The sequence below is a fragment of the Euleptes europaea genome, chromosome 4 (assembly GCF_029931775.1).
Source record: "Euleptes europaea isolate rEulEur1 chromosome 4, rEulEur1.hap1, whole genome shotgun sequence".
In the NCBI taxonomy this organism is placed as follows: Eukaryota; Metazoa; Chordata; class Lepidosauria; order Squamata; family Sphaerodactylidae; genus Euleptes; species Euleptes europaea.
The window spans coordinates 13,981,323-13,996,432 of record NC_079315.1 but is presented as its reverse complement, the minus strand read 5'-3'; the positions used below and the strand labels follow the sequence as shown (position 1 = coordinate 13,996,432).

The 15,110-nt window shown below is 46.3% G+C and overlaps 1 protein-coding gene and 1 gene segment (V, D, J or C); both read left to right on the top strand.

Moving 5' to 3' along the window:
* Nucleotides 1-6,696: 6,696 nt before the first annotated feature.
* Nucleotides 6,697-11,750, top strand: LOC130476547 (T cell receptor beta variable 3-1-like). The segment is given in 5 exon segments: nt 6,697-6,739; nt 7,179-7,465; nt 7,574-7,619; nt 10,294-10,306; nt 11,723-11,750. Coding segments are annotated over 5 exon segments (417 nt in total).
* Nucleotides 11,751-12,375: 625 nt separating this feature from the next.
* LOC130476546 (T cell receptor beta chain MC.7.G5-like) overlaps nt 12,376-15,110 on the top strand; it is a 92,796-nt gene continuing 90,061 nt past the window's right edge. Inside the window, exons 1-2 of the mRNA XM_056848492.1 lie at nt 12,376-12,436; nt 13,936-14,238. Coding sequence (XP_056704470.1) covers nt 12,376-12,436; nt 13,936-14,238 — 364 coding nt within the window. The remainder of the gene's footprint in view (nt 12,437-13,935; nt 14,239-15,110) is intronic.

The following is a 15,110-nucleotide window of genomic DNA, read 5'->3' as shown; positions in this document are numbered from 1 at the left end:
CCAGGTCCTACCTGGAGGCTGGCTTCCCTAAGCAAAGAGCTACATGGGGAAGGGAGAACCTGAGGCCCAGTGGAGGATAGAAAGGGTTAGGAGAAGGGTGGATAGAATAAAGGGACGGATTGGAAAGCGGTAGGCTGAGTGAATGCGGCCTTCGCTTCAAACCATGGCCCATGAAATTTCACTGACCTCTTTCTGGCGACGTTTTTGTGAGCAATTGGTGTAAAAACTAGGTGTGATCTGGAGAAAAAAAAAGGGCTGGGAGATTCTTCGACCAATTCAGGATGTCAAACGGGAACTGAATTGAGGGATGATGAGCAGCCTCCCCTATGTGCCTCTCATTTAGTCCGTGGATCTTTCCAGGTCTCTGCAGAGGGGTCACAGTGACCCAGAAGGAACGGTTCATGGTCCTCCAGGTGGGGGCCAAGGCCAGTATCCCCTGCGAACACGACGACGCCTCCTACATTACCATCCTGTGGTATCGGCAGAAGAGCAACAGCGAAGACAGGCAGATGCAGCTCATCGGCTATTCGGTCCAGGGGAACGATCCTGTCATGGAAATGAACAAAACCAAATTCACGATTAAGAGACCGAGCGTGGAGCAAGCTTCCCTGATCGTCGCGGCGGCGCAGACGGCGGACACGGCAGGCTACTTCTGTGCCGCTACTCAAACCACAGTGCGAGTTCTCTGCCTCCCAGCCGTACACGAACACCCTAGAGCTTCCTGGCCCTCCGTCTAGGCCGCAAACCGCCCACAGACCGACATCGGCCTCCCCCTAGAGCAGTACACCTGTAGGAGGATGGGAAACAACAAAGCAGCCACCAAAGACTTGCCCACACCATCACCCCAACGGGAGGAGGAGGAGGAAGGAAAACACAGCAGCCCCAGAAAGTTCCCACAAACTGTCACCCCAGGTGTTGGTTTCCCTGACTGCTAGGGTTGCCAACCTCCAGGTACCAGCTGGGGATCTCCTGCTATAACAACTGATCTCCAGCCGGTAGAGATCAGTTCACCTGGAGAAAATGGCTGCTTTGGCAATTGGACTCTATGGCACCGAAGTCCCTCCCCTCCCCAACCCTACTACTGACTGCACAGTGCAGCTTTCTCCTATCCACACGTGTCACCCTTGTGTGACAACTGTCAATTTTTTCAGGAGCGGCCTGAGTAGGGTCGCCAGGTCCCTCTTCGCCACCGGTGGGAGGTTTTTGGGGCGGAGCCTGAGGAGGGCGGGGTTTGGGGAGGGGAGGGACTTCAGTGCCATAAAGTCCAATGGCCAAAGCGGGCATTTTCTCCAGGGGAACTGATCTCTGTCGCCTGGAGATCAGTTGTAACAGCAGGAGATCTCCAGCTGGTACCAGGAGGTTGGCAACCCTACATTACAGTCCACCTTCCAAAGCAGCCATTTTCTCCAGGGGAACTGATCTGTGTTGTCTGGAGATCAGTTGTAATTCCAGGAGATCTCTGGGCCCCACCTGGAGGTTGGCACCCCTAACACTGCCTGAAATGGACTGGAATGTTGTCGCTCCCTTGGGAAAAAGGCAGAGAGGGAAGCAGAGCTGGGAAGAAGGCAGAGAAGAAGGCAAGATTTCCGGTGGTATGTTGCAGTAACGCTCTGCTCATTTGAGCCTTTGCTGTGGAGGAGGACTGTAATGGGAATATAGAGCTGTCTTATGTTCTAGATCGGGGCTGTCAAACTCATTTGCTTCGAGGGCCGGATATGACATAAATGTCACTTGGTCGGGTCGGGCCATGCCTCGCCAGCCCAGTTCGTAAGGTTGCCAACATCCGGGTGGTTAAAGCTGTGCAAACAAACTCACTTATGCTGAAATTAACTAAGTTATGACAACAATCAGCACGTAGGCTCCAATGTAAAAATAAGACTATTACAAGCAACGTTCCAACAGGAATTGTAATCTCCTTCAGAATAAGGTAAGCGAACAGTACTGTTTCTCCACAGCAATACAAGTAAATCAAATCAATAACAACATACAACTTAAATAAACAACCTAATTATATTCCCCATGAGGGGTGTGGATCAGTCCAAAGTATGCAGGAATAATATTTCAAAGTCCAAATTCCTTATGGTTCTATCAACATAAATATGGTTACTTCACCCAAATAAATCCAAACAAAATGTAGAGGAGATAGCACTCCAATGGCTGCTGGCAATGTGATGGCAGAAGACAGCAGTTGGCAGAAGACAGCAAGACGATACCCCAGGTTGGTATTCGTTTCGCATATACGTTGCTTCTTCAGTTGTGTACAAACTCCAAGGTGAATTACCTCTGTAAAATAATACAAGTACATACACATAGCAACTAAAGTCTGAGTACATACATAAAATATTCCATGAAGTCATTTTCTTAGTTATATCTTACCATATATCTTATGCTTTCAGACCTCAGCAAGGTTCTCTGACCAAAAGGTTCCTCTGTCCTACTGCGAGGTAATTGATTCAATAATCTTAGCAGAAGAGACCTAATAAATTACAAAAACCCATGTCTCTCCAGCTGAACAATATTACTAGCTTAGGTTGCTCTTAAAGAGACACTTTCACAAAAACATGTCATGTCAAAATCATTATTCAAACCAGTAGGGGTCAGTGTCTTGAAATATGAGTTTCATATCTTGTTGATGCAAATTTTTTTGAATGTCCTGATGCTGATATGGTTTAGGTTTATATTTCCATAGGGCAAAGAATCGTATATCATTTTCAGAATGACCTTTCTCAAGAAAATGCTGTGTGAGGGGTGCTTCCAGATTTTTCGCGTGTAGGCGTGCCCTATGCTTGCCAATATGTAATTTTAATTGTCTAGATGTGGAACCAATATAGAGAAGAGAACAGGGGCAGGAAATTGCGTACACGACATTGTGTGTGGAACAGTTGCTAAAGTGATTTAATTGATACTTGAATTTAAACGCTGAGGAACTAATTTCCTTTACCGGTAGGCTATAGGGGCAAAACGAACAGGATCCACATTTAAAATGACCTCGGATGTTTGCTTCCTGTGGCATCCTCGCCTGATATGTATCAACCATATGATCCCTCAGGGAAGTTTTTTTCCCTTCAATTGATATTCTTTTTCTTGCATATTCACAACGTGTAATGTACATATTGCTTCCCACGAAGGACTGATGAAGAATTAATATTTAAGAATTTGAAACGGCCATATCCTCATTGGGAACTTTGCTTCTTCTACACAAGAATATAAGAAATACAGCTTGATTACTACTTATGTACTCCACCAGAGACTTTCTAAGATAATCTTTCTTGAACTTTTCCCCCCTTGGATGGTGATATTTGATGTCGTATTGTAGGTTTCACTTGTTGCTCTTTGTTTGTTAGTTATTCATGTACATAGGTGTATTACTTTGGTAGCCTTTAGATAAAATTATTTTGCACATGGTTACCTTTTTCGCTCCTGTACTGATTTCCTAATCTCCTTGATACTAGTACGGTGGTGTGGTCTATCTTCCTTCCAACCTCCAGGCAGTGGCTTGAGATCTCCTGCTATTACAACTGATCTCCAGGCAATAGACACCTGGAGAAAATGGATGCTTTGGCAAATGGACTCTATGGCATTGAAGTCCCTCTTCAATGCTCTGCCGGTGGTGAAGAGGGACCTCAGATCCAACATAGCTGGCCTCCCTTCTTGTTCCCCTGCTCTTTGTACTGGACCTTGAATAGGGGACACTTGTTAGATATTGAGGCCCCATGGATCGTGATTGTGGTTAGAAAGAGTCAGGTCAGAGCACACAATAAAACAGAGTCAAAGACTTTTTCTTAATCAAACAAAAATCCTTTACTTTCCTAAACAGGGTAGGTTACATGGGATGAAAACAAATAACAATCTATCTAGTTCCCTATAAAACTTGCTAGAGATTCTAGCAGGTACTACGGCTTAAATCTCTTTGTCTGTGTCCCAGCTCAAGAGAGCTGAAACAAGCATCTTGCATCTGTGAGACTCAAAAAGCAACTGAACATCCTGCCCTAAACTTTTACAACCTTAACAAAGGAATAGAGCAATAAAACAAATCTGACTCTGTGCCTTTCTGCACGTTTGCAATGGCGATTTGCTACCAAATAGAATACTGACATCTGTTATTTCATCATCATCTTGAGACTATCTAAACTGTTGATATAAACAAGTTAACCCTTTAACTGCCCTGAAAGAAATGGAACTTGCATTGAATCCCCAACAACGCTAACTGCTTACCAAGCTGGCGGCCCCCTGTGTGCTGGTCAATGAGGGCCATCTGTTTTTAAACTAGAGTTGATTGGTTTTTAACTCAGGGTATTTTGCACCTTTTTATTGTGGTTTTGATGTTGTACTTGTGGTGAGCTGCCCTGAGCCCGGCTTCGGGCCGGGAGAAGGGCAGGGTATAAGACCAAAAATAAAATAATAAATCAATGAATTGATTAAAAAGGAGCTGCTCTGATAAACGAGCGGACGGTTTTGTGAACGCACACATGAATCCCACGAGCGTATCATTCGGAGCTGTCAGTTTCTGTCTCCCCCCACCCCCTAGCAATAGTGAGGCTAGAAAAGGAAGTCGATGCGGCAGTTATATAAAAGCCCAAGTCAAAAGCCTTCCCACGTGTCAGAGAGGCAGAGATGTGGATCGGGTGGCATGTGGCTGTTTGCCTAGTACACGTCGGTGGGTCTTAGGCTGTGATTCAAAATCGTCACCTGTTCATTGGAAGGTTTCTCCTTTGATCTGTTGGTTTAAATGATAATATGCTTTATAATACATTTTAAAATATTTTTTCAAACAAAACAAATAAACATACACATACAGATGATTAGATTGTTTTGGAGCTTACTTTGATCCCAATCCATGTGACGCTTTCTTTGAATTACTGCTTTCTAGCTTCTAATTACATTTACATATTGCTTATATTCTTACATTCGATTTCTTTTTCTAATTAAAGATTACGTAATTAAAAATATTTTCCATTTTTCATAAAATCCAGAGATCGACCTGTTATACACTAATGACTTTTATTTAGCCACGGTTGCAAAATGATAATATTCGATGAGTTTTTGCTCTTTCTCTCCCAGGATGCTCCAGGGCTGCGGTGAGCCAACCACCGAGTCAGGTCCTCCGGGAAGGCCAAACTGCCCAGCTGAAATGCCGGCAAACAGATACTCACCTCTACATGTACTGGTACCGGCAGGACCCAGGGCAGGGCCTGCAGTTCCTCCTTTATTTCTATCAGGAAAATGAACAAGAGAGGGGCGACGTGTCTCAGCGTTTCAGAGCTCAGCAGCCCGAGAAGTACCACTTGAATCTGAACATTTCGCAGGCAAAGCAAGGAGATTCGGCGGTGTACTTCTGTGCCAGCAGCCAAGACACAGCGCTTCACCGTCACCGCCTCTTCCTCCAAAAACCTCCTTAGTTTGATGTTGCATGTGCGCGGGGTGAGAGTGGAGCCACAAGGGAAATACGGGGCTTACCGACCTTGTCTGTGAGGGCTGGGGAGCATTTCTGCTTATGCCTTTCCCACACCTGCCAGTGCTCTGTTTAGGGTTGCCAACTTCCAGGTACTAGCTGGAGATCTCCCGCTATTACAACTGATCTTCAGCCAACAGAGATCAGTTCACCCGGAGGAAAATGGCAGCTTTGGCAACTGGACTCGTTGGCATTGAAGTCCCTCCCCCAAACCCCGCCCTCCTCTAGCTCCGCCCCCAAAATCTCCCGCCGGTGGCAAAGAGGGACCTGGCAACCCTAGCTCTGCTAGTGAACTGCAACTACATTTCTCAGCTGTGCTTAGGGTTGCCAGGTTCCTTTTTGCCACCGAGGGGGTGGTGCTTAAGGAGGGCAGGGCTTGGGGAGGGGAGGGACTTCAATGCCGTAGAGCCCAATTGCCAAAGCGGCCATTTTTTCCAGGTAGTAGCTGGAGGTTGGCAACCCTACTCAAGGAGTGGTCTTTCACATCACTTACTGCCTGGTCTTTGTTTTTAAGTGGAGGTCCCAGGGATTGAAACTGGGACGCCTCCCTTTGTAACAATATCTACATGGTTTTACAAAAAGGCCCATTCAATTATATATTCATTTGTATTTATTTAATTTTACTTCATTTATAGCCAGCCTCTTTTCCCAATGGGGTCCTGTCCCAAAGTGACTTACATTATTCTCCTCTCCTCCATTTTGTCCTCTCAACAACCTTATGGGGTAGGATAGACTGAGAGTGTGGGACTGGCCTACCCAGCAAGTTTCCATGGCACAGCGGGGATTTGAACCTGGGTCTCCCAGATCCTACTCCAAGACCCTAACCACAGCACCACACTGGCTCAGTCATGTGGCAAAGGCATTTGCCTGAATCAAATAAGGGACATTTTCATTGAATCTGAACCACACTTGCTAGCCCCTCATTCTGAAGTGATTTTGCTGCCATGCAAGGGGGTCTCCCGATCCAGCTGTTGCTATACCAAACTACTAGGTGCTTCGGAGGGACCTGCCCAAAGCCCCCCCCCAAATACATAAGCAAGCCCTTGAGTCCTACTCCCAAACACCAATGCATCTGCTAGAGTTTAAATGGATTAACCCACTTACTGACGCAACGAAAGCTTGCTGCTCCAATCGCCCAGCATCGCCTTCACAAGCAGAGGCTGTGAGAGGCAGAGAAGGAAGTAGACTCTGCAGCCGTATAAATACCAAACTGCAACATCTCCCCACATGGCAGAGAAGCAGAGATGTGGCTCAGGTGGTGTGTAGCCATTTGCCTCCTGGAAGTAGGTAAAAACTTGCTCAGAACACACTCCCCTGTATTGTTTATTAGTGCTAAAGGTTCTCACTTGAGTGGGGGAAAAACTTTTTTGTTGTTCTTCTGTGTGTGGTGTTCTTTGTGCTTGTGGTACAGCATGGTGTAGTGGTTAAGAGCGGTGGACTCTAATCTGGAGAACCGGATTGGATTCCCCACTCCTCGCCATGAGCGGTGGATTCTAATCTGGCTAACCGGGTTGGATTCCCCACTCCTCCACATGAAGCCTGCCGGATGACCTTGGGCTAGTCACAGTTCTCTCCATACTCTCCCAGCCCCACCTACCTCACAAAGTGTCTGTTGTGGGGAGAGGAAGGGAAGGCTATTGTAAGCCAGTTTGAGACTCCTCAAAGGTAGAAAAAATTGGGGTGTAAAAACCAACTCTTCTTCTTCTCCTTCTTCTTCCTCTCGCAGGATGCTCAGATCCTCAGATCATTCAGCAAAAGAGCCTGATCCTGCAGGAAGGCCAAGCTGCCCACATGAAATGTGAACAAACAAAGGGGCACAATGCCATGTACTGGTACCGGCAAGATGCAGGGCAGGCTCTGCAGTGTCTCTTTGCATTCCAGAGTAACGCACTGGTGTACACCAGTGACAATCTCAAACGTTTCACAGCTGAGCAGTTCGGGACGAAATACTGCCAGCTGAACATTTCGCATGTGAAGCGAGAGGACTCGTCGGTGTATTTCTGCGCTAGCAGCCAAGACACAGCACTTCAAAGTCACCGCCTCTTCCTACAAAAACCTCCGCAGTTAGCCATTGTGTGTGTTTGTGTATGTGTGAGAGAGAGAGCACACCATTTCACATTGCTGTGGGTGCTGGAGGAGGAATTTGCCGGGGACAATCAGCACATGGGTAAACCTACCTGCAGATGTTCCCCGTCCCTGCATTTTTTCCACTTGGGTTGGAGGGGAATGGGCTTTGGGGGACACACTTGTGGGTTCTACTGATTCTCAAACAAGGAGGTGTTTAGAATATTAATAAAATCTTTATGTATGTGCAGAAGCACTGCAAGCGTTGAAGCCTCCCATGTTTGGAGAACGCTATTCTTCAACTTCTTAGAATTCACAGAATTCAAAAAAGCGTCATTCAAACACTGTGTCCCAAAACTTAAATCTGTGGTTTAAATACATTATACCATTTAAAATAATAAGCATTGTCTACAGGGTAAATTATCACAAACTACTGAATTGTAATTCCGGTGTGGTGTAGTGGTTAGAGCTAGGTTCTGGTTGGAAGCCTCACTGCCATAGACCCTGGACCAGTCACACATTCTCAGCCTGGGTTGTTGTGAGAATAAAATGGAGGCAAGGAGAACGCCCCCCCAGCCCTGATCAAATGTTACAGTGAACATATGTACACCCTGCATGTACAATCATACATCTGTCTGTAGGAAAAAACTAGTGTGCATTCACTTGACAAATAAAACCAGGGATTAGTATCTGGATTAGGGTTGGCAGCTCTGGGTTTGGAAATATCTGGAGATTTTGGGGGTGGAGCCTGAGGAGGGTGGGGTTTGGAGAAGGTGGGGACTTCAATGCCATAGAGTCCAATTGCCCGAGTGGCCATTTTCTCCAGGGAACTGATCTCTATCGCCTGGAGGTCAGTTGTAATAGTGTGAGATCTCCAGCTGCCATGTGAAGATTGTCAATCCTAATCTGGATGAACATATGGTTTCACCCACATGTTCAGCTGTACATGCACTGAATATAACACAGGAATTACTCAACAAGTATACACTGTACAAAGATTCTACCTATGTTCATTGTAACTTGTGAACAGAGCTATAGATATATGTGTGAGTGCGGGAGAGAGAGAAAATCCATAATATTGGCCAAGCCTAGAATTTCCCAGCCACTTGGAAATCCTACATCAGAACAACCCAAGGGGGGAAAAATATTTTTTTGTTGTATGGTCAAAAGTATTTGGATCACATATGGGGAACATTCCCACACAAGCATCTTCCCTTGTGGTAAAGAGCTACCTAAAAGGGGACCCTTAGTTACCACCAGTCCAAAGGCAATTTGTGAATATTTTGGCTTAGAAGAAAACTATCCAACCGAGAAAAAGAAAAGAAAAAAACACCTCCTCTTTGACATGTTTCATTGATTATTCAGTCCCTTTTCATTGGATTTATTCTACTTTAATTTCATCCTTGAAGAACACTAATAATTCTACCATCCCAAATGTAGTTCAGAATCACATGAGCCTTGACTGTTGGTACATTGCTCTCATTTCTCATTTGGAATCCTTGTCTCTTGTGTGGCACTGTTACCCAAAAAAATCTTTCCAGCTCAAACAGGCTGCATCTGGCCTGCACAGCTGGTGACCTGTCAGGCCAAGCCATTCATCTGCTGTGGAGTTCAGCAAGCTCCTCTCCTCGCAGACTCCAGAGGCAGCCAAAATTGGCTCCAGACTTTTGTTTTATGAGAAACCCGATTAGGATGGCATACTCGATTCTGGCTTCAGAGTAGGGCCAATTCCTTGGCCTATTACACGCAGTGCAGAGGGTTTCCAGGGGGAAGAAGTGGGAAGACAAACCATAGCCTTCTATTATTTATCAAAGCATCTATAATATTCTGGGCTTGTAGAAGACTCAAAATAAGCAGGCTCACAATCTAAACAACATGAAACACAAGGGAAGGGACTGGGAGAGACAAGGGGCGAAAACGGATGGTCGCTTTAGCCTCCTTTATTCCCCGTTTCAGCCAGGATTCAGCCAGGATCGAACGCACGTTCGGCGAAAACGCATGCGTTTGATCCTGGCTGAATCCTGGCTGAAACAGGGAATAAAGGAGGCTAAAGCGACCATGCGTTTTCGCCCAAGGAGACTCAACAGATGCCTCATTGTCACTAGAGGGCGCCAGAGTGCCAATAATAATATTGCAGAAAAAGGCCTTGTTGGGGTGGAACAATGGGGGGGGGCATTCATCATTAGGGTTCCCAGATCTGGGTTGAGAAATACTTGGAGATTTTGGGGGTGGAGCCTTAGGAGGGCGGGGTTTGGGGAGGGGAGGGACTTCAATGCCACAGAGTCCAATTGCCAAAGCAGCCATTTTCTCCAGGTGAACTGATCTCTATCGGCTGGAGATCAGTTGTAATAGCAGGAGACCTCCAGCCACCGCCTGGAAGTTGCCAAAAGTCTGACACAGTAACAACTCCAATTGTTATCAAAAATGTAAACTAAACATATATTGTGCGAGAAGTCAAGTACAAACCACAATGTGCCATACCACATACAACTACAAAAATATATATACACACACACAAAGGGCGAAAACGCATGGTCGCTTTAGCCTCCTTGAATCCCTGTTTCAGCCAGGATTCAACCAGGATCGAACGCATGTGTTTTTGTCGAACTGTGTTCGATCCTGGCTGAATCCTGGCTAAAACAGGGATTAAAGGAGGCTAAAGCGACCATGCGTTTTCACCCAAAGTTGGTCACTCTCTAGGAGTATCCCATATATGGAAAGTCTCTAGGACTATACAATTTTCCAATGCATATAACTTGTTTTCTCTTCTTTTCCAGGTCTGAATCATAGGTAAGTATATTTCTTTTTGTATCAGCTGTATGTTTTTGTAGTTGTATGTGATGTGGCACATTTTGGTATCTCCTTGACCTCTCGCACAATATATGTTTAGTTTACATTTTTGATAACCATTGGAGTTGTTACTGTGTCAGAATTTTGGCAACCTAAAATTTGTACACAGTGGTGTTCTTTTGCTCAATACCACCTGGAAGTTGGCAACCCTATTCATCACACATGCTAAAGAGGAACAATGCAGAACATTTATCTGAATTGAGGACCCTGAAAATGCAAGAAGAATGAGAGAGGGGCGTTTGACTGGCCTACTAATAGGGCTCAAACTTGTGATATTGTATGATCAGTTCAGAAATCAATACCATAAAAGCAGAGTTGCTCCCTTATTGTTTAACTACACTTGCTTTCAGGCGATGAATTAACCCATCAGGTTAAGATTACATATCCTTTTTTTACAGTTTTATTTTATTTTAAAAAACACAAACAACCACAATAGGCTTCCCAGGGCCCGCAGCTCCATCGGCGGGAGCTTTTCTTCAGCGCGCAATGCGCCTACGTCACTTCAAGGTTTACTTGGAAATGACTCGGACGCTCTATCAATCTCTGCAGAAACTCTATGGTTTCCATAGAGTTTCGGCAGAGGTTGCTAGAGCATCCTGGTCACTTCCGGATAAAACTGGAAATGACGTGGGCACGTTGCTTGGGTGTGTGCGCACGCGTTGCCCGCCGCCACTCAGGATTTTACCCGCCACCACCAGGCACTTGGCAACCCTAAACCACAAACACATTAAAACATTTAAACATAAACTCAATATAACAGTATATATGAAGCTTGACATTCAAAACTGCAATTCTGTTGTCAGCCTCATTAAATTACATTGGTCTTTGTTTATAACATATTGTTTCACGTCACATTTATTGCTTGACCTGTGTTCGATCCCAACGGTAGTTGGTTTCAGGTAGCCTGCTCGAGGTTGACTCAGCCTTCCATCCTTTCAAGGTCGGTAAAATGAGTGCCCAGCTTGCTGGGGGTAAAGGGAAGATGACTGGGGAAGGCACTGGCAAACCACCCCATAAAACAAAGTCTGCCTAGTAAACGTCGGGATGTGATGTCACCCCATGGGTCAGGAATGACCCGGTGCTTGCACAGGGGATCTTTACCTTTTTATTACCTAAAGCTCTTTTATTTTATCTAAATTTGATTCGGTTCTGTTCCAAATTTCTAGCTATATAATTTTTTAAAAAATATTCAATTTCCCCCGAAATTCTGTGATTGGCCTATTATCTATAAAAGATGTCAATTTCCCCATAGTTGCGTATTCTGTTAATTTGTTAATCCATTCATCTAAATCTCTGCTTTCCATTTTGCTGCAAAGCTTACATATCCTTGACTCTCCTTCTTCCCTGTCTGTGCAGACCTCCAGATTCTCTGCCTCCTCAGTAGGGCTGTGTCTAGGGTTGCCAACCTCCAGGTAGTAGCTGGAGATCTCCTGCTATTACAACTGATCTCCCACCGATAGAGATCAGTTCCCCTGGAGAAAATGGCCGCTTTGGCAATTGGACACTATGGCATTGAAGTCCCTCCCCTCCCCAAACCCTTCCCTCCTCAGACTCCGACGGAAAAACCTCCCACCAGAGGCAAAGAAGAAGAGTTGGTTTTTATATGCCGACTTTCTCTACCACTAAAGGGAGAATCAAACCGGCTTACAATCACCTTCCCGCCCCCTCCCCACAACAGAGGTTGGTGAGGCTGAGAGAGCTCTAAGAGAGTGTGACTAGCCCAAGGTCACCCATCTGGCTTCATGTGTAGGAGTGGGGAAACCAACCTGGTTCACCAGATTAGCCTCCGCTGCTCATGCGGAGGAGTGGGGAATCAAACTCGGTTCTCCAGATCAGAGTCCACTGCTCCAAACCACCGCTCTTAACCACTACACCACGCTGGCAAAGAGGGACCTGGCAACCCTAGATGTGTCAGAGTCGGTACCTCCCACTGAGGCGGTTCTCAAGAGCACCACAAGTTGAAGGCAGCTCCACACCGTCTCTCAGTTCCAGCCTGCTGTTCTCTTGGGATGGAGGCCATGTGGTGGGAGATGCTGCTGGGCATCTCTGTGGTTCTGCAGCTCTTGGCAGGTAGGAATTACAAGGCAGGGCATCTAAGGCTTCCCCCGTGATCAGAAAGACAAAAAGCAATTATGAGGGGCGAAAATTAGGATTCGAAGAGAGATCCGCCAAGAGAGGCATCGGCGAAGTAGAAGCTGCGTACTGCAGGCAGTGGGAGCCGCAGATAAGGTGATGAAAGGATGTGTTGCTAAAGGGGAAGAGGCGGGAGGAAAAGAGCTAGGAAAAGAGCTAGGAAAAGACTGGTCTGGATAGAAAGCAGCGCCGACATGTAAAAAGCCCAGTTTCATTAGGAGTGGAGGGATTGTGGGTTTAATACCCAGGGTAGGGTTGCCAGCACCGTTTGGGAAATACCTGGAGAATTTGGGGGTGGAGCCTGAGGAGGGCGGGGTTTGGGGAGGGGAGAGACTTCAATGAGGTATAATGCCATAGAGCCCACCTTCCAAAGGGGCCATTTTCTCCAGGTGAACTAATGTCTGTCGCCTGGAGATTAGTTGTAATAGCAGGAGATCTCCAGCTCCCATAGGGTTGCCAGTGGGATATTTTTGGAGTGGAGCCTGAGGAGGGGGGGTTTGAGGAGGGGCGGGGCTTCAATGCCATAGAGTCCAATTGCCAAAGTGGCCATTTTCTCCAGGTGAACTGATCTCTATCGGCAGGAGATCAGTTGTAATAGCAGGAGATCTCCAGCTACTACCTGGAGGCTGGCAACCCGAACCCAGGGCCAGGTTGTACCCAAGATCCCTCCCCACATTTGTCTGAATATTGAATAATTGCCATTCATTCCTGTGAGGAAAATTAAAGGGCCATATGGGAAAGTAGAGAACCTGAGTTATGGAGGGAATGGAAAGGAAGAGGCGGCTATGAGGTGGAAAGAGCTGGAGAGACGGAGCTGAGACTTTCCCTCAGACCTTCCTCCTGCCCGTGAAAGTTCACAGGCTTCTTCCTACTAAACTGTAAGGGATCAGTCAGGCGCCCTGTGCAATTTTGTAATTTTGTGTTTTAAGTTTTAATTGGGATTTTATTATTTTAAATTTAGATTTTCATTATCGATGTAGCCCTGTTTTTTATGCGATGTTACCCGCTCTGAGCCAGCTTCGGCCAGGGCGGGCGGGTTATCAATCACAAAATAAATAAATAAATAAAAATGACTGAGGTCAACCACAGGGCCTGGTGATTCCTTAGACCAAAGCTCCTTAAACTGTGGGTCGCAACCCCACACGGGGTCGCGTAACTGAATGTGGGGGTCGTGAAAAATTTGGTAACAGTAAAAGGTTTGGACACCTATTTTATATACCTATATACCCGGGGTCGCATACAAATTTCTTTGGCGAAAAGGGGTAGCCAATGGAAAAAGTTTAAGAAGCCCCTGCTTTAGACCCGTGCAAGAGGTCTAAAGATGTCCCATTGGAATTGACAAATCCCATTAGACAAATCAAGATGTCCCATTGGGATTGAGCTATGCCAAACAAGCTTCCGTATTTGGCCCTTCACCAGTTCTTGGGTCTTTCCAGGTCTCTGCAGAGGGGTCACAGTGACCCAGAAGGAACGGTTCATGATCCTCCAGGCGGGGGCCAAGGCCAGAATCCCCTGCGAACACGACGACGACACCTATTTTACTATCTCATGGTATCGGCAGAAGAGCAACAGCGCAGGCAGGGAGATGCAGCTCGTCGGCTACTCGGCAGACACAAATAGTTCCGTGACGGAAAAGGACAAAACCCAATTCGCTATCGAGAGGCCGAGCCTGAGGGAGGCTTCCCTGACCGTCGCGGCAGCCCAGACGGCGGACACGGCAGGCTATTTCTGCGCAGCCAGTAGAGGCACAGCGCGAGCTGTCTGCCTCCCAGCCGTACACGAACATCCGAACACAGACAGCCCACAAACCGACATCGGCCACCCTTCAAAGCAGTACGCCACAGGAGGAGGGAGGAGGGAAACCCCGCAGCTGCTGTAGGCTCCCTGACACTATCCCCCAAGGTGTCCCTCAACGGCACAGTGCAGTGCCCTCAGTCATATGCTCTACTGTGTCCCCACAAATGTGGGCCAGCATGGAATAGGGTTGCCAACTCCTGGAGATTTGGGGGCAGAGCCTGGGGAAGGTGGAGTTCGGGGAGGGGAGGGGGCTCAGCAGGAATGTGATGCCATAGAGTCCACCCTTCAAAGCTGCCTGTGGCAAGGGGGGGGATCTCTCCCACATCACCTACTTTGCTTTGCTTCAGACAACCGAGACACCAGAGGCTTCACTCAGTTCAACAATAAAACAACAGAATTGTATTTCAGAGGCCATTTATTCATCGGAGGTTTTGCATTGGATTTGCCACTCTCTAGATCAGTGGTTCCCAACCTTTTTTTGACCAGGGACCACTAGGACTTTTTTGTTCGGTGCAGGGACCCCAAGGTTCAAAATAAAAATTCCGAGAATTTGAAAATAAACTTTAATCATAACTGTTCGTTAAACATTAAACTTAGAATAATATTTGAATATTTTTTTTTATAATAGAGAACTTTTAATTGAAAAGATTAATTTATTATGGGTTTATAACTTTGTTTTGCGGACCTTAATTTAGTTCTCGTGGACCCCCGGTTGGGAACCAGTGCTCTAGATGCACATTTTCCCGATCTAAATTCTCAAAACTCTGCATGGGGGCTTATTGTTAAGTTCTGAGAATCTGGATGGGGAAAATGT